Here is a 22,042-nt window from a genome sequence, read left to right on the forward strand (position 1 = left end):
TGTAAGCTTTTTGGCCGGAACTACTACCAACGTTATGGCAGTCAATAAAGCGTCCCTGGAGCACTTTTCCAACTAATCATCGACTGACCTCAATACCGAAGTTCACCACCCAAGGAATTACTCATCGCAAATTTTTTGCATCCGAAGGCTACCATAAATAGTCTTAGACACCATACTTATTTTTTTAACTTATGGTGTCTAAGACTGTAGCCTTCGTTGTCGAATTCCGTTGTTCCTTATGTTAACGGTCTTTACGTCTTACTAACCCAGCACTTTCGAAAGCAATACACAGCGCCGAATTTCATTAGAGACGCTTTAGTTTGATTGAAATTCAAAGCATTGTGACGCTTCGCACCACAAGGACAAGCACTATGATGGCTTCGCGTGCTGTCGCAGCCACAAATTCACCACACTCACTACATGTTTATTTTAATTGCTACAGAAAATTACAAAACAACAACAAACAACACGAAGTTCGAACACTTGCACACACACAAAATATGCGAACGTAAAAGGCAAAAAAACACCAATAAATAATGCGCACTGCGGCTTTTTTTTTTCACTTTTTTTTTTCCAAACACATGCTGCAGCTATATGACAATTACTAAACACAGAAGCGTAGTAGCAAAGAAGAGCTCCACAGGACTGCGAGAATAAAGAAATCGCCTGCGACGGCATGAAAGTGAGTACGGAAAGGAAACGTGTCCCTGAAAGTGTCGTTGCTTCTGCAACAATGCGATTCCGGTGGCTTCAGGAATGCGTGCCTAACGTGAGTCGTATATAGCACGTCGCAACGAGTCCATCTTTAAGACGTAATAAATTATACTACGAGCGTTGAGCCAGTCGCACACGGGAGCTCCTTTGGCAAAACAATAAGCGAGCAAACGAAAAAGTTCGAGTATCGGATGAGAATGACACAGAGACATATGCAAGCACGGCAAAGCCAGTCTGCCGTTGCACAGAACAATAACATCGTGGACGGAATGAGCATTCGGGTGAGAGATAAAAACAGAAAATCGCACGGCACGTTAGGTGTGGCAGCGCGAGCGAGAGACTTCTGGCAGAGACGAGGCTTGAGACAGGAACGTGGGCGGTGGTCTTGAAGAGGACGCCCGTCGCTTTGTATGGAGAAGTAGACGGAGTTAGTCTGCGTAGAAAGTGACGGTCTTTGTTTTCAGACAGGAACTGCGAGGGGGGGGGAGAGGGGAGAAGGAGATGCACGTTGTAAGTGAAAAACGCAAAGAAACGTTTTAACAACGACACTATTTAGGCATCAAAGTGACACTAAAGAGAAAAACAATTTTTCTATTATTGGTAAATTACCCTTTCACAACTTCAAAATCACCGCGCTCACCGTGATGAGACGTTTGGTAAGCGTGAAAACGCGCAAAAAAAAAGAAATGCGGGTTGCGACGCTACCTTGAATTTTCTGCACCAAACGCAATGATCATGCCAGCTTGCTCTATCCCTCTCTATAGTGCCTCTGGCCTTGAGGGTAATTCCGAATAAACAAATAAATAAATAAAAATATCAATAGATCAATAAATTTTGATGGGGTTTACTGAGGCTTATTCAGTTTATTATTTATTTATTTCATTTGCATGCAGGTATACACAAGGACACAGAAAAAAAGAGGGAGAGAGCAAGCTGGCAACTGCCACCTGGAGGGGCACAATGCCTGCACACTCTTTCAGGGGGAGGGAAGAAACAGAGGAAACGAAGATAAGAGGAGAGAAAGAGGGTAAAAATGAAGCACAAAGTCTGCTGATGGGGCCAAACACTTAACATACCAAGTATCGGGAAATTCCGTTTAGCCACCACCAGCGAAATACGACAAATACGCTTTTTAAATCCTTGGCGGCATGCGCGCAGATTTCTGGACGAAATTTGTAAATGGTACTTTGACCTTGATTTCCTCCTCTAATAATGAACGTAGGATGCTTAGATTAACAACGTTAGAGTTCCCAGAGAAAGATTTATCAATCTAACCCAATTCGTGGTTTCACCTTGCGCGTCCCTTTAAGCCTGTCTAGTTTACAGTGCGTCCCAACTACAGGAGCACTAAAGAGAAAAAAATGATTTTGCTCCTATTAGTAAATTGCTTTACTGATATGCCAAAGTCCCCACGCTTGCCCCCAAAAGGTGGTTGGTAAATGAAAAGATGCGCTAAAAAAAATGCGGACGGCGACACCAACTTGCAATTCCCGCACTATATAGTAGCCATGACGTCAATGATTTTGATGGCGTGCACTATGGCGTACGAAGTTCTTACTCCGTAAAAATTAAGTGCAATATCCGCGGAGGGGGCGACAGAGTTAACACGTTTGAGTAACTGTGTTTCAGCCAATGTCGTCAAAATGCGGAAAATGCACTTTTGAAATTCATTATGCCACACACGGAGGTTCCGGCGCGAAATTTATAACAAAAACTTTGACCTTGTTTTCATTGTATGTTAACTGACACGTGATGGTGAAATCAGCGTCATTGGAGTTCTCAATGTAGAATGAATCAAACTCAACCAGTTAATTGTTTCTCTTTAGCGTCCCTTCCATGTCAAGTAATCTTTGCGCACTCCAACATTCACAAGCTCTCGCTAAATGCAAACGCTTTCGATCAAGCGGGTGAACACTGCAAGGCGTCGGCACAGAAATGGCATGAGCGCCAACGCGGTGTTCAGTTGAGAGGAACAACGGGGCTTTCAAACTGAAGAACGACACATATTTTGCGTACCTTCTTGTGTCATAATACTTAAATATATGCACATACACTTAAGACCTTGTGTTCGTTTATGTCTGACAAAGGCAGGCCCAGTGATAGAAGCGTCCATCTACCCTTGAACCGTCCTGTGCGAAATCATGTAACAGTACACGTACCTCTTCTTTGGGATTATAAAAAGCAAATATGTAAAACGTGCAATATGTTACATTCTACTATTGGGGAATCCGAGCGCACGTGGATTCATCGGAGGCGTCAACATATGCAGGTGTTTTATGTCGCGATTTATTGCTTAATTATGCATCTTAGAAAAGCGCTCAGCGGTCTATATGTGGCCGCTCCCGAGATGTGACTTATGGGTCTTGTATATGGAATACAGACAACCGATGGCTCTTGTAAGTTGTAAGGTCAAAGAAAGCCAAAGTTTCCCGAGCATCACGACACATTCTATCATTATGGGGCGTCCTGTTTGGTCTTCCATTATGGGATGAGAGGAGCACGCTTTGTCTTGCGCGTTCAATCACCGAGCTGTGGTGGCGGTTCAGATGTTGCAGTAGGCGGGATTTGCCTGTCTTTTATACTGGAAAGTTGGGCGAGGTCGAGATTACCCCTCAAACCGTGTGAGTGATGATGACCGCGGCACGCTCAGCCGTCAACTGTTCTGCTTTAAGCATTTCTGGGTTGATGTCAGCGGTGGCGCACCGGGCGTTCACCATTCAGGCGTCCACCGTTCCCTTATCTCGCAGGAAAGAAATCGACAGTTGCAGAAGGAATAGACATTTGGGCGAGTTAAGGCTGATAATTGATTCAATAAACGAAAACACAAGGCAAGGAGAAACACATGAAGAGTTATTTCATGAGTTGCGTCTTCTCTTGCCTTTCTTTCTTTCTTTCTTTCTTTCTTTCTTTCTTTCTTTCTTTCTTTCTTTCTTTCTTTCTTTCTTTCTTTCTTTGTTTGTTTGTTTGTTTGTTTGTTTGTTTCTTTCTTTCTTCCTTCCTTTCTTTCTTTTTGTTTTGCCTTATTCCGTACAGTATGTACAGCAGTATTTCGGAGTTCAGTTATATTCCCGATTGCTGGCGGCGCTTCAATTAAAACGACGTTTTCTGAATGTCTCACCAGAAAGACTACTTTTATGCAGGCTGTGGAACAAAGTTGTCATGGGTGGCTACTTTGCGCCAAATTGGCTACCTTAGGCCCCCTGTCTGACGACAACAATGTCAAGTTGGCGCCATGGCTAACCTTTGGCTTCAATAAACATCGGATTTCGCGAACTTAGCCAATTTTATTACTTGGATGTAACAGAATAAGCAAGCCAAAAGAGCGCCCACTGTTTTCGATCTTTTTTTTTTTTTTTTTGACGTGTCACCCAATTCACGCGCATGGCCTCAGCAGGTCGATGCGCATCGCACATCAAGCTATACGAGGATGGAATGACCTAGTTTCGCGCATTTTGGCAAATGCGTGGTTTGCGTACTGCTCACACTGCCCGCTATATATTCAATCTCTAATGCTGAAAGCAAGGCGTGTACTCTCGGGCGAACTTGAGAAAAAGAAAACTCTGCACCAAAATTATGGTAGCCAGAAAGATGATAAATCTAATCAATGACTTTTGGTCTCCAGTTTCGTGGGGAAAAAAAAAACTACCTTGACGTTTAATGCTTCCTCCGAATTATTGGCTTTATTATCCCAAAACTGCCCGGTTTCTGGTAAAAACTCTGTTCTCTATAAACTATTTACAGGCGCGACAAATTTGTACTAACCATTCTGATGTAGTTGCTCGGCTAATTGATAGAAAATGTGGTTTGTTGAACTAGATGTTTGAAAATGCAAGGGTGTTGGTGTCTCCTAAAATAGAAACAGCCTGCTTATTTACAATTTGTATAGCATTGCGTTAGAACCTCGTCACTTGTAATGAATGCTTACATGGTGATATATTATGAATTGGGGAAGAATGCCATATTATTTCTAACTGCAATCACTTATAGCATTAGGTCCGCAAACTCCAGTATTATATCAACTCATCAAAACATTAGCCGCTGGAACGTACCGTAGCTTTCTTCACAACACAATTATTATATCACTGCAGCACTATATAAGTTTCCATTCTTCGAGAATTGCTGTGATTTAAGTATTTCATTTCGTAGAAAACCGAAGCCTCTTTTCTTTTGCGCACACCAAACGATTGGAATCACGTTTCACACCCGGGAAGTGGTGATATTTATTATTTTCATGAGGCAGTAGGTCTGTACGGTGTTCTTTTTTACTCAATGATTAACATTGCCTATAGAATAAATAAATAAATAAATAAATAAATCACTTTTTTGTAACACACGTGTGGCTCAAAGAGCAAACAACGCCGAATGATTGTGTACCTAATTCTGTATTTTTCCACACTCAAAAATATGCTTACTGTATGATAATAAGAATAACTACAGTCATAATACTACTTTTATTGTATTTGGCTACAAGTGTGGCGATAAACTTTATGAATGGCCTGGCTACTGTGGCTCTGTTTACCTTGAATTCCGGCTCCTTCTCAAATCTACCCAATGGCGACCCCGCTGTGGAACGTCACTTTTCTTTATGTGTCGAACCGTGACCATAGCCGAAATGGAATGTTCTAGGTCGCTCGTATCATCCCCCGTAACGACACCTTACCAAATTCAGTATGCCAATAAAGAAAAATACCTTTTCCAGAGGATGTTATTGTCCCCTCAGGTACACTGCGACTCAATGCTCCTCAGCCTCCGGCGGCTGGTCTCCCATTCCGCCGGAGAAGATAGGAGGCAGAGAGATAGGGAGAGGGAGGAGCTATGTGGGTCACTCGGAGCCGACGACCGGTGGCCCTGACTTAGGCAAGCATCTCGTCCCACTTGTGGCTAACGACGCCGCCGGCAGGCAAGGTCAAGGGCGCCGCGTTTCCTCCTCCCCCCTCCACCTAGTCCGCCGGGGCCGAAAACACACGCCGTTTCCTGGATGCCGCGCACTCCCGTCGATGATCCTGCTTCGAGCACCTGTGTTTGTGCGCGCGGCGTACCTCGGCACGTACACGCGTGAGGTGCACTTGATAGCGTTCGTGTGACCTCGCGTGCGCGTGTGAACGAAACACCGCCCCGTGACCCGGACGCCATCTCCTCCTGCAACCGCTAAACCGCCCGGGGCTTTCCTTCTTCCTTCCTTCCGTCGCCTGGTGGTGGCGCCACACGCAATCTCGTCTCTCGGCGCTGACTTGAGCGGGCTTCCCTCGCCTTAATCACTCGATCATTGCTACTATACCCCCCACCTCTCTCTGTGCCAGACGCTCACGTCGCGCCACTTCTAGATTTACAACTCAGCCCCATGTTTTCCGCGGGCGTTTTGCCGGTATTCTGATTTGCACTATCTGCGTCAAATGAAACCCGAACAGCGGCAGGCCTTCACACGTATAAGCGCATAGCTGCCGAAAAGAATGCGCGCGCCTGTGGACCGTGATAACTGGACGGCGCTATACCATCGCGAAGGCTTGCCCATGTTCGGGTTGCGTTTGACGCTGATAGTACATAAGTGACGCTGTTGTATTCCTGCTGTATTGTTCAACACTGTTATTTGAGCCCTCGAATGCAAGAAAAAAGATATTCCTTAGCTGTTACTGCGTTCACTATAAGGTGCGGAAAGGCAATTCCTAACCATCGTGTTGGGCGGTAATCTCTATAGGTTCTGCCTGTCTTAAATAAAACTTTATTTTTATCTATTATTTAGTGCTCTTCATAAAAAATTACTCGTATAGAAATTTATTCAATAGATACGCACGTTATAGGAATACAAAGCTTCATTGATCATCTTTCTCTTTTTTGTCAGGAATATAGTTTTTGTTGCTCATACCGAGTTCTACGGCTCCCGTGCGAGACGGAAAGTAGGAACTTGCGTTGAGATTGTGGCCCAACCTTACATCGTGTCTCAAAGCTTGTATGGTGGTAGCGGTGAAAGCTAGTGTCGCACCTGACGTCAATTCTCACCTCTACTACCATACAAGCTTTTTATTATTTTTTTGCGATGGCTAAGATAATGTATCATCACCAAAAACAAGCATCCAGCAAAGAACTAGTGCTAACAAGGAATATGGGCTCATATTTATGCAAGGGTCACTGTTTCTAATGCATATGTTGGACGAATTGCCGAAAGTATGCAAAGGCGCTTTTGCAATGTGTGTCACTTCTCCTTTATGTTCCGCTAAGAGCATTCAGCACCGTGCCATCCTGGTATGTACTTTTGCTCATGGCCCCGCGCTTCAGTGCTAGAAGTTCATCTTCGCGCCAGTCGCCTCGGAAACGGAGATTTTGATGCACGTAGCGTGACGTGTAACGTTACAGAGGCGCCACTCGTATTTACGGAATGCAGGTTAAAATCAGAACGACAGATTTTTCAGCGCCTATGCTAAAAAAGAAAATAAATCAGCTAATTTAATTTTCTTCGGTGCATGGGGAGACTTCATTACATTCGTTCAAGGAGCTTATCACCTTGTGAGTGTAAGTTTATGCAGTTGGTGGCACGGTAATGCAAATTAGGCCACCTTTTGCAAAAGTGAATAGCCTTAACACAAAAGTAAGAGTATTTTGAAAAATGCTTGCTTGGGGATTTCTCTTTGTTCGCTGTTTTTTTTTTTAATTCTAAAAATCGTTACGTCGAATTAGACCTTTCTGTTGGCTATTTATTGTTAACTAAATAAATCTGATACAAAATGAATATTGATAAAATCTTTTGTCGGAATGCTGTGTATTGTCGCTGCATACATCATACAGTCTACACTCACAAGGAACGACCAGATTGTAATAAGGCGGGCCAGCGACAAAAGTACTCCAATCTTAATTGAATAAAGTTTCAGGTGCCACGTGATAGTGTATGCATGCATGTGTACTCTCCGCCGGCCATATCTCGACTGTAACTGATCGCACAGCAGTGACCAGGTGTCCCCTAACAGGTCATCCATCTGTATGCATTCCGCTTGAGTGTTGCGATACCGCCACCTCGCTTTGTCAAATGGAATGCAACACAGTCCGGTCTATCTGCCTTCGGACTTTCTAATTAACGCAGAGCTATGAAGGTGCTGCCACACTTCTTCGAAGAAACGAAGATTTGTGACCACTACTGAGTGCACTGTAGTTAAAAGTGAGCGTGGCGACTACGTGTTTGTTCTAACCGTAGGAGAACTGTTGCTCTCACCTATGTAGGACTGTATATATGTATATATGCTATTTTTTTTTGTAAGAATCAAGCGGAAAGGGGTAGCCGTTGACAAGTAACGGTGACAAAAAATCCTTCGTTTTTTTTTCTATTTCAATAAACAAATGCAGAGCTCACAGTTACTAACCATTTTCCAAAGTTCTAAAAATTTGGAAACTGAGAATTGGAAACCAGGAGGCGGCACACCTTAGTGGCATATTTACAGCGCTGCCGCGTCTGTTGCATGAGCAGCAGGTTTTCGCTTTGCGGGGCGACACTATGAGGCAGTTTCGGGACCTAGCCTGGTGTGTGAGGAGCATGCGTGACCTGGTAGTTAGGCTGACCACGTCAGGGGCCGAAACGGCCTCAAGGTGTCGCCCCGAACAGCAAAAACCCGCTGCTTGTGCAACAGACGCGGCAGCGCTGTACGTATACTTTCAGGGATAACAGAAACGAATGACAGCTAATGGTCCCGAGGCCCGCTGTCCTCGTTACGTGAGCTGATTGCGACGTAGCAAGTGGAACTCACAGGTCCTTACCTGACGTAAATTTAATTTTGGTTTACGATTAAAAATGACGCTTTGCCGGATTATGCTAGGCTCAAACCATGTGATTAATTTATTTCTTAGACGTTTCGCAAGTGTGTGAACCTACCCGTGATAATATGTGCTCAAGGATTCATCGTGATACTTAGCCACAGTGATTGATTGCTTGATTAATTAATTGCTTGATTGATAAGTCAGGATTAACGTCCCAAAACCACCATTTGACAGTAAGACCCGCCGTAGTGGAGGGCTTTGGAAGTTTGACCACCTGGGGTTCCTTAACGTGCACCCAAATCTGAGCTCCCAGGCCTACAGCGTTCCCGCCTCCATCGAAAATGCAGCCGCCGCAGCCGGGTTTTGATCCCACGACCTACGGGTCAGCAGCCAAGTACCTTAGCCACTAGACCACCGCGGTGGGGCTACTTAGTCACTTAAACGCCCGTTAATTAATGGCACGAACGTAACCGAATACACGGACATCTAGGCGTCAAGAAATATGTGGGCTCATCTGACAAAACTAGTCTCGTCCCAGTTTTTAGGGGTAATAACAAATTCCAGTGCAACATGGCAACTATCAATGTTTAAGGGAACAAGAGAATGGGAGCTACACAAATAAAGATTGTTTAGTTAAGCTTGAACATAGGAACCAAGTGAACAGGGTGCAACTGGGACCAATCACAAGAAACGTAAAAAATAACGTCGACGCGAGTGAAATAATACACAAGGTGGCCGAAATAAGCACATGCCCTTGCTGATTGGCTGACACCGTGGTCTGCATCCTCACAGAACAAGTAGCCGGAGCCTCTTAAGAGCAAGGGTGCACAGAAGAAGTCACCGCTGCATGATGCACGTTCCAAAGAAACAGGTAGCATGCATGCGTAAAAGGATTCGACGGTTGTGTGTAGAACCTGTTGGAAGCCAGCACGAAAGCACGCGCACGTGGCAATGTAATCGGGTCGATAAAGAGAGCGACGAACGAGCGGACGGTGGAGCAGCGTGCGATGAGACTACTGCCTCGCAAAGGGGTAGCGGTCGTGCCCCGACCGGATACGTACTATGCCAAATAGGCCTGCTGCCGACGCAGAAACGTGCGTGAGAACTGGGTGACCGTGTTACGAGACAGTCTAGTTCTCTCCGGTGGAGACGTAACGACTTGCGGTGGCTGGCGGACATCGTTTGTTGTTTTGTTGGTCGGCTCGCTGAATCCTGTTTACTGTCGCGGCCCCGCTAGCTGTCAAGAAAAAATAAATAAAATAAAAGCCCGCTCTCAGGAGTTCTAAAATAACGTAGCATTGGGGTCGCCAAAGAAATGTGTCGCTTGCAGATCTGAAAACTGAGCTAGTTTGTTTGCATTCCCTTTTTAGTTGGTGCAGCGCTCGCAAGACTTTCTTGATCATCGTCCTCGTATTATGATCGTTGCCCCAACCAAAAGACGCCTCTTCCAATCCATTTATTTCATACATGATAACTTAGCAGGTTCGGTGTCGAGCTGCTGCTTCGAAGAGGCAGGTTCTATTCCCGGTGCCATCGGTAACATTTCGAAAGGGCCCGAATAGAAGGAACACTCGTGCACCTACATTAAAGTTCACGTCATAGAACTCCACGGGTTCAAAGTAAATCCGGAGTTTCACACGCTATACGATGGACCTCGTAATGTTACCACGGTTTCGGTGTGTAAATGATCACCATTTACGTTACTACGGCGAAACTCGTCTGCTTGCTTGAAAGGTTGAACAACAAACAAAAAGACGCCACTTACAACGCAAGTGAGCAGAATGGCTTACAGCATGTGGCTGTTGCCTCAAACTCACAACTTACATTTTCGTAACGTCTACCCTAAATACGTTGCAGCAGACGCTACGAAAACCCAAAAAAATGTAGTGGTTAAGTAGTCAAAAAATGAGTAGGTAACGATGCTCAGGTCACCTTATACAGTTAAAGAACACTTGATGGGTTGGAACATCTTGTGTTCTTTGGATCAAGCTTAACACGCTGCTTTGAGCAGGTCGGCCAAAACTCCTGATCCTATCTCGATGCTGGAAGCTTGATAAACTGTTGTTTCACAAGAAGGTATTCTTGTATGTGTGATTTACGAGTACAAAATCTCTTCATGCGTGAGCAACGCTACTTCTAGAACATGAAGTCCAATTTTAACAGCACTTGCGTTGCACTCGCAATAATTCGTAAGCAGGAACGTAATTTTAAAACTTCAACAATTGATTGCACTATGCGCTGGAGATGTGTCTAAATTATCTGCGAGAAAACGTGACCTGCAACGCAGCGGAGAGAGAGAGAGATTAATGAAAGAGGAAGAGACAAAAAGGACGCTATTTTCTGCCTCCCGTCGCGGGGGCACGGCTCAGCGCCTTTAGGGATCGGGGAAGGGGAAGTAAAGATGATAGGAAGAAGAGAGGAAGGAAAGAAAAAGTGAATGTCATGGCAAGAGAACGTCTTGTCAGTACAGTCAGTAGTGCGAGTGAAAAGAGTCCGTCTATAAGGCGGCGAGGTCCGCGCAAGCACAGAACTCAAGGAAACGCGATTACCGCTTTCAAAAGCTCATTTCGCAGATACAAGGCATGAGGGCCGGAAACCGCGGCAGATATGACGTTGTTTATGAAAAAAAAAATAAAGTATCACTTCAACCATAACTCTTATTTGACTTATCGTTGAAAGATTAGGCCGTCAAACAAAGCTCTCTAAAAGCCAGTCTATAGAACTATAGAATTGTACAGTTCATGCCATTTACTAACCATGCAGCCGGCTAATACAAGTGTCACGGTGCGATGCGCCTTCCGCATGGTGCTACAACCCCTCATGCTCTTTTACACCACTAGATAAAACGTTCTCACCATGATATTCCCCTCATAATTTCTAGAAGTCCGCACGATTACAGAAACGACGATACCAATAATGAAGAAAAGAATGTGGGTCGGACGCTCAATGCGTATTTCGAGTTGCAAACTTTGCCGGATAACGATGATGTTGAAGATGATGATAATGACTTGCTGCTTTACCCTTGTAACGCCAAGTGTACTCATACCATAACAGAATTGTTCCGCCTGCAGGTGCTAGTTCTCAAACGCGGTACCAACTGCAGTGCATCACAAGTGGTAGTGACTCACTCCGTGTTATTTATCCCAACGGCATCAACCCACACATTTCCCCAAATTCCCACTGCAAGTTGATTGCAGCGCGAACGAGCATCATTTAGGCAGAGCGGTAGCAATTCCTTTTGAAACATCCAATCTCCTCTCATCTACGCAGTTGCGGCTGCACGCACTCTTGTACGCTCACCTGTACATTGGGGAGAGTTTGGCAGTGTCCTATTTACAGAGGTGGCGGTGGTTGCATGGTGTCTGAGTGATTCCCTTGGCTTCAGTTGTTCTTGGTGGCGTACTTCTTCTCGCCCTGCTCGATGGCCTTGGTGACGCGGTCGAGCACGTCGGCGAGTCCGTCCAGGATGGCCGGGTTGATGGACGGCAGGCTGAAGGTCCTCTTTTGCCCCTCGCGGAAGAACAGGCTGACGCCCAGGAGCGGAAGCAGGAGGCCACCCAGGCCGAGCATCAGCAGCATCGGCACCGCGTTGGTCAGCATCGACGGCAGCGAGGAGACCAGGCCGGACATCAGTCCGGAGAGGCCCTGCGTGAAGACCTGCGATTAACCAGAAAGCCCCGAAGCGATACCTCGGGTGTGAAAGGCCTATCGAGCGTTCTAGAGGACCACTCGATTTGAATTATGGTTTATTTTGTATTCTAGAAGACGTCGAAGGAGAGTATACACGGAACGTTATTATCATCTCGTACTAATATGGTGCTCATCTGCTCATATGTATGCCTTTCATTCTGCTCTGAATTAACTTGCAGGCGATCACTTTGGCATCACTTAATGCCGTAAAGCTGAATTTAATACTTTTTTCAATACATGTATTTTTATCATTGGCAATACCTTACAGCATACGCTTTTATACTATTGTATGAATGATATGCTTTGCCTGTCGTATTGTATTGTATGTGCGCATGAGTGTTCGCATCTGTGCATTTTATTCATGGGGCAGTCAATACACTTAACTGCTTCGGCCTATTTGTGTTTTACACTACTTTGCCACGTTGCTGCACGAGCGTATGTCGATGAATTTTTTGCCATCTTAACTTTTCGTGATTGACTCTTTGACTATCTTACAATTGATTACTTGCCTTCTAAGCGTATGGTTTAGAAGTATTGTCAGGTACCACTGATACTTAATTTCTGATATGCTTCGATTATCTTTTCTTGAAAGAGAAGAAAATGTGATTGATTGATTGATTGATTGATTGACACGACGAAACAGCGCAGCGATGCATGACAAAGGACGGCGCTCGAGGAAGATTAAACGAGATACAAGAAGCAGAAAGAAGAAACTACTCAGCCAGTATCAGCATGTACTAAATGTGAGGTAAAACCTTTGATACTAGCACAACTTGAGAATGCGGCGTTTCATAATCATACCGCGGTTTCAGCTCATTGCAGCTGAGCAAAATTACTTACTTTCGAGTGTGCGCTTTCATTGTATCAAAGCGCAAACGAGAATCGCTCAGTAGAAACTCAGAAGTTTAAGTTTGATTGATTTGTGGAGTTTAACGTCTCAAAACCACCATATGATTATGAGAGACGCCGTAGTGGAGGGCTCCGGAAATTTTGACCACCTGGGGTTCTTTAACGTGCGCCCAAATCTGAGCACACGGGCCTACAACACAGAAGTTTAAGTTTACAGAGTGTACACCTTCTAAGCTATCATCAGCCAATCAATATTCTCGTTACACCAAGTTAGTGGTTACGCTATGCCTATGTCTTTATTACATTGCTCATTCTTTGGTTACTAACTCTTGCTAGTTTTATTTTGGAGTTGCTCAACAATAACATTTCCTGTCAGTCTCACTGTGTCTCTTCACTGCGTGCATGCCCACGGTCTCTTTCAAATAGGGTGTGATAGTTCATAGCAGCACTCCGTCTTCCCTATTAATTCAATGTATGGGGCAAACTTTGCGCCCCCTTCCCTCTTAGGTGACTAATAGGGGCAGCCACCCCATCCCCTGCTCCTCCCCTCATGCGCAGGCCAATGTATACAGCTGTGTATCTATAGTCCTCTTTGAAAATCTACTCATAAAGTTCAATTTCAAGAACATTTAAAGATTGATTGATTGATATGTAGGGTTTAACGTCCCAAAACCACTATATGATTATGAGAGACGCCGTAGTGGAGGGCTCCGGAAATTTAGACCACCTGGGGTTCTTTAACGTGCACCCAAATCTGAGCACACGGGCCTACAACATTTCCGCCTCCATCGGAAATGCAGCCGCCGCAGCCGGGATTCGAACCCGCGCCCTGCGGGTCAGCAGCCGAGTACCTTAGCCACTAGACCACCGCGGCGGGGCAACATTTAAAGAAAGATGTCGCAATAGCTAGGCGTCAACTGTGATCCATCGCCAGTTTTTAGATATACTGTTCTCACCGCCTGCCCGACCTGAAGGTCTTAACGAGGGATGCACAGGCAAAAGAGAAAAAAAAAACATTTTCGCTGCAAGGGCGACAGCAATCCAATGCGACAGTAATCCAATTGAACGTCATACGAAGTAAGAATGTTATACGTATACTCTATGCATGCTAGCGGCTCTTTTCTTTGGATTTCACCTCGAGTAACTTCACGAAGCTCCGGCACGTGGGAATACGGCCTCTCCGGGGCCCAAAGTGGTCTTCGTGCAGTTGGTCGCTTTGACGCGAATTAGTGAGTGGTGAGAGTGGGTGCAAGAGTATACAGGAACCGTCTCTAATGTATGCCGAGACAGCACGCATGACCGCATCCCTTTGGTCGACGTTCGAAGCTTTGCTCCCCTTCACTATCCTTCTAGCTGGACGATCTAGCCGGACGCTCGGCTTGAGCCGCGCTCCTGGGCAGCCTTCGCAAGCTTTTGATCGCACATAGAACACCCCAAGCGCAGAACGATGTTACTAATGTGTACTTTTTATGGAACATGACGGTGACGGCAGAAATTCGCCTTGTGCGTCTATAAATAGTTGCTACTTCAATACAGAAAAAATAACAGCTAAGATTCCCCTCTCCTGTTTTGAAGAAATTAGTGGCCACTGCTGTTCTCGATGACGTGAGCAAGAAAACTATTAAGACGGATGCTATGTTTTCCCCAATCTTCAACAAAACAACGCCAGCGAGGACAAGTCACAGGATTGGCACTCGCCTGCGTGATGGTGGATGCGATGCCTCCGGCGGCCGCTGCTCCGACGCCCGAGCTTTGCCGGTTGATGTTTGTCTGATAGAGGGCGGCATCGGGGTAGACGGCCTGCGCCGCGATGATCAGCGTAGCAGCCAGCACGAGGGCCACTAACGCGGACGCCTGCTGCAACCTCATGGCTTTTTCACCCGTTGGCTTCGGCGGCCGCCGCTCAATACGCTATAACTGCGGGATCCGGTCGGTGATGGCAACCGCTGCGTGCAATCGGACAAAGAAAATTAAGGAGTTTCTAGAATGTTATCCCCCGAACACTCCGATAGTTCGCTCACACTACCCCCTTTATGTTTCCCCTTTTGCCTCTCCTCCTCGGCCTTTTCGTCAGGGTAAGAGCATACAATGTACACTCACATATCCGTTAAGGTAGGTATAGCTGATGTCTTGCAGAGAAGACGACTTGTCTAAACGTTGGCTCCAGTGAAACCTCTTAACCTCTTGTTCAAAAATATTCGACCTTTGTTTCAACGAGACAAAAAAAAAAAAAGACCAGCAGCTCAGTGCTGTGGTGGTACACATAATCTACAAAGGTATACAGACTCTACAAAGGCTAAAAATACAGAAAGAAACAAGTAGGGTGGTTGCTGTTTTGGCAAACGTAGCCTAAACTTGCTCACCCAAGACGGATCAGCCAGGAGCCAAGACCAATAAGGGCGCGCCGTTCGTCTTTCCTGCACCACCCTCCACTACAAAGATTCAGCCTCTTGTCTCTCTACACGCAACTAAAATTAAACGTTCTTGCGACTGTTCAGAGTATTTCGCTTAGATACGTATGTGCTTAACTGTGGGCCCTGAGCTGAGAGTCTGAACTGCACTTCGGCTTGTGCCTAACCATTTGTCAACGGATAGCTCGTGGCTGCAGAAGCAAAAAAAAAATGCATTGTGGGTAATGTTACAGCTGTGCTGTTGAGGAGATTGAAACAAGTTGAAGTACAATTTCATCGCCGTGTAGGCAACGGTAACTGTATTCTTTTGTGTGGCCTACCCCAATTGTTTGACTCCATCGCGGGCGCGTCGACCAAACACTGCGTCAGCGCCTTAAGACAACATAAAAATGACAACTGCGGAAAAGCAGGCACAGATCAAGCAGAACGTGTTTCCCATTCATAAGCAAGCTCAAAGAAAGCTTGACGATGGGAAACAATGTATTGCAGAAATTAATAATAAAAGACACGTGCGCTGTTGGTATGGGCAAGAAGCTAGTAATCTATGCCCAGAAGCGTATACCAATGAGCCTCGATAGCCTTTTCACGGGCTGCCTACACCTGACAGTCATATTTCTGCGCAACGGAACGCATCAACGGATGCGCGATTGTGGATTAATTCATGCATGCGTGAGCATTCTTTCGTCGGGGCATGTGTACATATCTCTCTACGGTCACTTGCATTTGTCAAAGCTTTGCAATTCTGTCGAACACCTAACTCATGACGTTATCTTCACTCTACAGTCAATTACTTGGGAGTGGCTATATGTATTCAAGTGATATTGTACATGTTTACCTGACACCGTACAGTTTCTGCGAAAGACTTGATATCCGTGATTCCAGTTGTGTGAAACACCAAGCAAGCCATTTGTTTTTATTTCTTTTGGTATAGAGCACGCGTTACACTCTCCTCCAAAATCAACTATACCAAGAGAAAAAAAAGACTAAAATTGAAAAATATTGACAGACCACACAGATTAACCTGCATTTTTTATCTTGACGAATGTCCCCATGACAGCTTCGTTTGAAGACGAGTAGGAGCAGGTATCTCCTTTTTTTTTTTATAATTGGGACCCACGTTGAAACCCCTTTGTACCTGCGTCAGTCATTTTCGATTCTTTACACAAGTAACACTAACAAGTGACTTAACCCGCAGGTTTCATTCAAGTTTTCAACGTTACTCACCTATACTAAGGACCCCAAAGACAATTTTCCTGCCTGTTTGCCAGTTAACAAATACAATTATTAAAACTATTGGGGAAGGAAGGAAGGACAAGAACAACAAGAGAGAAGGCAGGGAGGTTAACCAGACACATGTCCAGTTTGCTACCCTGCGCTGGGGGAATTAGAAAGGGGAGTATAAAGGTGAGAGAGAGAATAAATATAAAAAACAGACAAAAAATTTTCAGTCAGTGGGCTTACGCGTATGGAGCGGTGGCACTACACTAAAGTTAAAGAGGTTCACATAGGCCTGTAGTTCTCAGAAAGCGTAAGACGGCTTCGGCTGTCTTTTAAGCCAACGAAGGACGAAGACGGTGCTTCAGCAGCATCGGCACAGAGTGGCCGATCGACCAATTGTCGCAACGGGTCAGAAAGCTTTTGTCTCTCAGAGGCGAATCGAGGGCAACGGCATAGCAGATGGCCGGATCGGCCAAATAAACCAGTGGGACTCAAATAACAGATATATCAATCACGATATCTGCATTCATTTAACGACACAATAAACTTATGGTGAACAATGAATGTTTCACCCCAAAAACCACGATTGCGTGGCGAACTACAGCGCGCACCTTGCCGATACAAAACATCCATACATTTATCCCCTACAATGCATTCAGTTCGACCTAATCCCTCATCACTAATCTGAAATACCGAGCGAACTAAACTTAGGCGAAATTTAACATGCCTCATTGGAATATGTCGGATACAAAAACGACGGAATAGCGCTCATGCGCGACGGTTAGTCGTCTGCACGGGGGTCACGTGATTTGTTTGAAAGCGTACATGGCTACAGCAGCGGCCTACATCGCAGACTGTATGCGCCACCACTGGACCATCAACCACGCGTCGTCCAGGTTACAAGGTTGAGGGGACGACGAATCGAGACGATTTCCCCGTGAAGGGCGCGCTTCGTGACGGGATGCGCTCGGGTGTCGCCACGATCCGATACGGATCACGACGCCGGCAGGAAAACGCGTGGAGGAAGTGGCCCCGCGAGGAAATGCCGAGTCGAGAGCTGGTGCGACCCACGAATACACCGACGCGAGGCGGGGGAGCACGGGATTTGAATCGCAGATTAGGACGTCGCTGCAGATTCACTGACTCGAGAAGCACACATGTACTAAGCCTCAAAGAGAACACCTAATGCAATGGGCCTATGCAGCGGGCCCGGGAACTGAAAGGCTCTTCTGTCTGGTCAGTAGTACTACCTCGTACCACTCGCCTACCTATCTGTCTGGTAAGCAGTATCAGGAAGATTTGCCGTTTGTTACAACGTCTGGTGGTATACCAGATGGTACTGCCATCGGGCTTCATCAATCCCCACAAACTGCTTATGCACTTTTGTACCGCGAGCGCGACAAGTGAACGATTCTTCATTCTATTATGATCTCTTGTACATCACCGTTCACTGTCATGCCATCATCAATGTGATTTAGCTCGAGCCTGACTGAAGCGGTTTCTCGTAAGCGCACCTTGCGATCATGCCCGAGAGGGTCCGATGAAAGCGATGTCAATCCATTGGTCTACGAATCGTAACTAGATGTTGTCTTGTGAATAGTATTGGAGGCACGCAAACGTGGTCAACAATGTTGCCATTCTGCCAGACAGAAGTTAGCGCGATAGTCTAGCATGGTTCTCGTAATTGAGCCCTATATTGCCTTGCGGATACTAAAGCCAAGATGCGATTATGGGGCACGCCGAAATAGCCATTTTCAGACTCAGGATGATTACTGAGACGGAGGGTTCTTTAACGTGCACCTGAATAAATGTCAAGGGGGGTAATCTTTTCTTCTTTTCTATTTGCCCCCCCCCCCCGCCCATTAAAGTTTGGGCACCATGGCCGGAAATGAAACCCACAACATCGCGGTCAGTATTGCAATGCCGTATAGTAGCTCATTTGATAAGCGAATCAATATCTTTACAAAGACGCAGATGAGCTTCTACAAGATGTTAACAGGCTTACGATTGGCTTGTAGTGGTCAGATAACCTTGGCAAGATAAATATTTCTGTCTGGGTTCAAGTCTTGGTTCTTTGTCGTAATATTCAGTGATGTACATGAATGTTGATGGCACGCTCGAGCGTTCTCAGTGAACATACTAGGCTGACTGGCACACTTTGTCTCAAAAGTATTGTGAACTTCCATGCTAAGCGCACAACTTGTAGGGGTCATTAGAATGTTTAAATACTCACTGTTGTTTCCAACCCAAATTTCAGATGCTATGCTGGAATACAATGTTAGTCTAAGGCATCCACTAGCATAGGCAAAATGTTTCCTCGTGAACGTTATCAAAGTAGCAATGCTTAAACCAGTTGTTCCCAAATGGGCGGACACAAGGGGGTCGCGAAGCCACTTTCTGGAATCCACAAAACTTCTAGAGGAATAAAAAATTGAAAAAATAAACTATTTTTCTTTAATGAGCAATCTGTATCGCGACTCCTTATGATTCTTATTTTGCTTCTCCGCCTAATTTTTGTGCACTGCGGCGGAGCTGACCTAGGCTGCTCCTTGTACACGAGAATGTCATAAAGCGCTTTGGTTGCCGTTTTCTAAGATGTGTGGATGCGGGCATACTTCTTCTAGTCTTGAATACTTCAAGAGAAAACTTGGCTAATGATAGGTTGAATGTGGCTGCAGACCGTACACTTTAATGACGAGCTACTGAGATCGAATGGGGTGGCACCTTAGTGTGACCATTCTTTGGCAGGGAGAAATAAAAGGCACCCATTTCAGGCCCCATCTTGTATCAATTGAAGGCCCCTTCTTCCAGCCACTTCTCTCCCCCTTACCACTTCTACCGGTACACAAAAACTGCCCGAACATCCATGGCTAAGAACCACTGGCCTAAAAGGACGGTGCCTGGTTTCTATGGCTTTAGCCCTGCCGTTTTTGAGAAGCACGAAGCATTAGAGGGCTCATGCCTCACGTCCCGATACTGCCTGATCAACCTTGATTGCCAGAAAAGAAAAGTATGTTAACAACGCTGCTTGAAAATGATTGCTTATCTCCAAGTACCTGAGTCATGAGAAAATTCGTGTTCGTAGAAATCACTCTGGCACTAATTAGCGTCTTCGAAAATGTATGCGTGCAACCTGAATAAAAGAAGCGCATGTTTCTTCTACCTTCATGGGTACGTATATTAATGTGGCCCGTACATTTTCGCATTGCATGAGCGTCAATAAGTGAGGAGAAATCTTGGACTTCCGCATATACGTACACCGCCAGTCACAGGTCAACAAAGGTGCATGCCAGTACGAGGAAACTTCGTCGCGTGGTCGGTAGAGTGTTGTGACAAAAAATAGCACTGAAGAGAACCGATTTCAGCGAGTTGATATGCGCAGTAATCGACAACGACAGCTGTTGTGCACTTACTGCGCTAGACAGAAAATACAAGGAGAGAGGGTAAAAACGACTCCACCTCAAGAAGATGCGTGAATCGCTCTACAAGAATTTGTTGCTCTTTCCGAAGACCACATCATTGACTTAGTGGCCAGCTGTACTCATAAACAAGGTACCACTCGTCGTTTTACATTTACCTAAAAAAGATAACGAAAGTGCACGCATTCATGCTATATTAAGGGACTGTGTAAGCGAATATGGTTTGAACAAAGCATTGGCGCTTTGATAGCGAAGAACTTATAAACATTTGTATGCAGAGCACTAAACACGGTCATCGCAAAGATGGTTTAGCATGTGGTCAGCAACGATTTTGCAGCGGGGCTGGCTCGTGGTAACCTGGCCAAAATTACTGCTGAATGCAACACACTCAGCCACGTTGCCTCATAATTCTAGCCCTAAATTTATATTTGAATGGCCGTCGTTTTCTTGCGCGACCTATCATCTACGAATAAATCAGTGATAGCTTGCCGGCGCTTTAAATTACGTTCTCGCCTCGACTTGATTGGAAGCGTCACGCCCAAGCAACGTTTTCGTCCGAGTGACGCCGACCGTCGGCGTTGCATTTTCGGCAGACATATCGAAGACAGAGCTATTGCATGAAGACGATGAGCTGTGTGACGTCCTATCCAGATACGAAATTAAATATGCATTACTCTCCATCCTTTGGGTTATCTCAAAATAACTGCTAGCCTGCCTCGCTTCTTCTCTCATCCGTAGACACGCAAAATGTTAATCACCGGCCCGGAGCCTTGGCATCAACGTCAAGAGAAGAATACTTTTGACGTGATCCAGAATGTTCCACCAGGCCCTTCAGCACGTCTGAGAAACACTTCACCAGGCATGAAAAAAAAAAAAAAACGTGAGACATAGCAAGAGAGAGACTGCTTCAATCCACGACGTGCCAGATTTTTTTTTAAGAAAATAAAATGTTATTCTGTACACCTACACGCCCACTGACCGCCAGGCACATGCCATCAGTTCTAACCATCGCCCCCAGTTTTGAGGAACAGCGCGGCATATCCTCGTCTCTCGCCTATGCTCTTATATTTCTCCTTCGTCGTTCCCGCTGTTTCGCGTCCTTCGCTCACGCTTCTCGTCATGCACGTCACTCCTGAATCAACACACACACACGCGCACGTGCTCATAGTCTCGGCCACTCACCTCAGAAGCGCGTTCGTTTCAAGGGCGTTCCGCAAAATCCCGGGAGCGGCGTCCGAGGAGGATGGGAGCGTTCGTTCTCCGGGATGAAGACAGGCAGGCAAGGAGCGCGGAAGCAGACTGATGATGGCTCCTCGTCTTCCTTGACTTGGCTGCGTGCTATTTTTGTTTCTTTCTTTGTTTGTCGAAGGCTGGAAGAAGGGCCGAGGGCACTCGCGTGTACAGGTTGTCTCCTCCGTCGGCTATGGCAAAAAACGGCTTCTTCTTCACCTCCGGGTTAGTCGCGTATCGTGTGCACTCTCAACGAACCTCCGGTGCCGTTTTGGCCCGCATCTCCGCTTATATACCGACCCTCGAAACGCCGCCCGACGCCATCGAAAAAGCTCAGCCACCAACGTCGTGCGGGCCATCCTTCCCTCCTCCTCTTCTCCATCCTCATCCCTTCTCCCGACTCACCTGCACTGTAACCGTACGACGCCGCTTCCTTCGCCCCGTGCCATTTACTCACTAACCCTCTCCTACTCAACCTCTCCGCAAACCGAGCCTGCCCCTGCGACCGTCACTTCATTGAAAAAAGAAGTAACGACGATGAGAAGAAAGAGATAAAGAACTTCGCGTCACCATTGCCAAGGGCACAGCAAAAAAGAGCGCCAAAGTGAAGAAACGCACAAACAAAACAGAAGCGGGGAAGTAGACGAATTTCGGCGTTGCCGCCGCCGGCAGTCGAAGCATCATCATCTTCTTCGTCTGGTAAAAAAAAGAGGAAGAGGGGACGAAAAGTGCGAGGACCAGGCCGATAAGCGTCGGCGAGATTCCTAACGG

General features: G+C 45.9%; 1 protein-coding gene across 3 annotated transcripts; it reads right to left on the reverse strand.

Moving 5' to 3' along the window:
- Nucleotides 1–413: 413 nt before the first annotated feature.
- LOC119178209 (uncharacterized) lies at nucleotides 414–21,549 on the reverse strand. Of its 3 annotated transcripts, none has more exons than XM_075887493.1 (4): nucleotides 21,224–21,549; nucleotides 14,692–14,939; nucleotides 11,755–12,111; nucleotides 414–1,147 (listed from the first exon to the last, which is right to left on the reverse strand). In XM_075887493.1, the coding sequence occupies exons 2-3, from the start codon at nucleotides 14,860–14,862 to the stop codon at nucleotides 11,836–11,838; spliced, it is 447 nt and encodes a 148-aa protein (XP_075743608.1). In that variant the 5' UTR covers nucleotides 14,863–14,939; nucleotides 21,224–21,549; the 3' UTR covers nucleotides 414–1,147; nucleotides 11,755–11,835. The 3 variants fall into 3 exon arrangements, with proteins under 3 accessions (XP_075743608.1, XP_075743607.1, XP_075743609.1); XM_075887492.1 differs by having other exon boundaries at nucleotides 414–1,185; XM_075887494.1 differs by having other exon boundaries at nucleotides 414–1,185; nucleotides 11,755–12,099; nucleotides 21,224–21,548.
- Between the last annotated feature and the right edge of the window lie 493 nt (nucleotides 21,550–22,042).

Source organism: Rhipicephalus microplus, chromosome 1, assembly GCF_043290135.1.
Source record: "Rhipicephalus microplus isolate Deutch F79 chromosome 1, USDA_Rmic, whole genome shotgun sequence".
In the NCBI taxonomy this organism is placed as follows: Eukaryota; Metazoa; Arthropoda; class Arachnida; order Ixodida; family Ixodidae; genus Rhipicephalus; species Rhipicephalus microplus.

Coding starts and splice junctions, on each gene's coding strand:
- LOC119178209 (XM_075887493.1), bottom strand. CDS start 14,862: ATGAGGTTGCAGCAGGCGTCCGCGTTAGTGGCCCTCGTGCTGGCTGCT. Junction 12,112..14,691: donor TCGCATCCACCATCACGCAG/GCGAGTGCCAAT, acceptor GGTTAATCGCAG/GTCTTCACGCAGGGCCTCTC.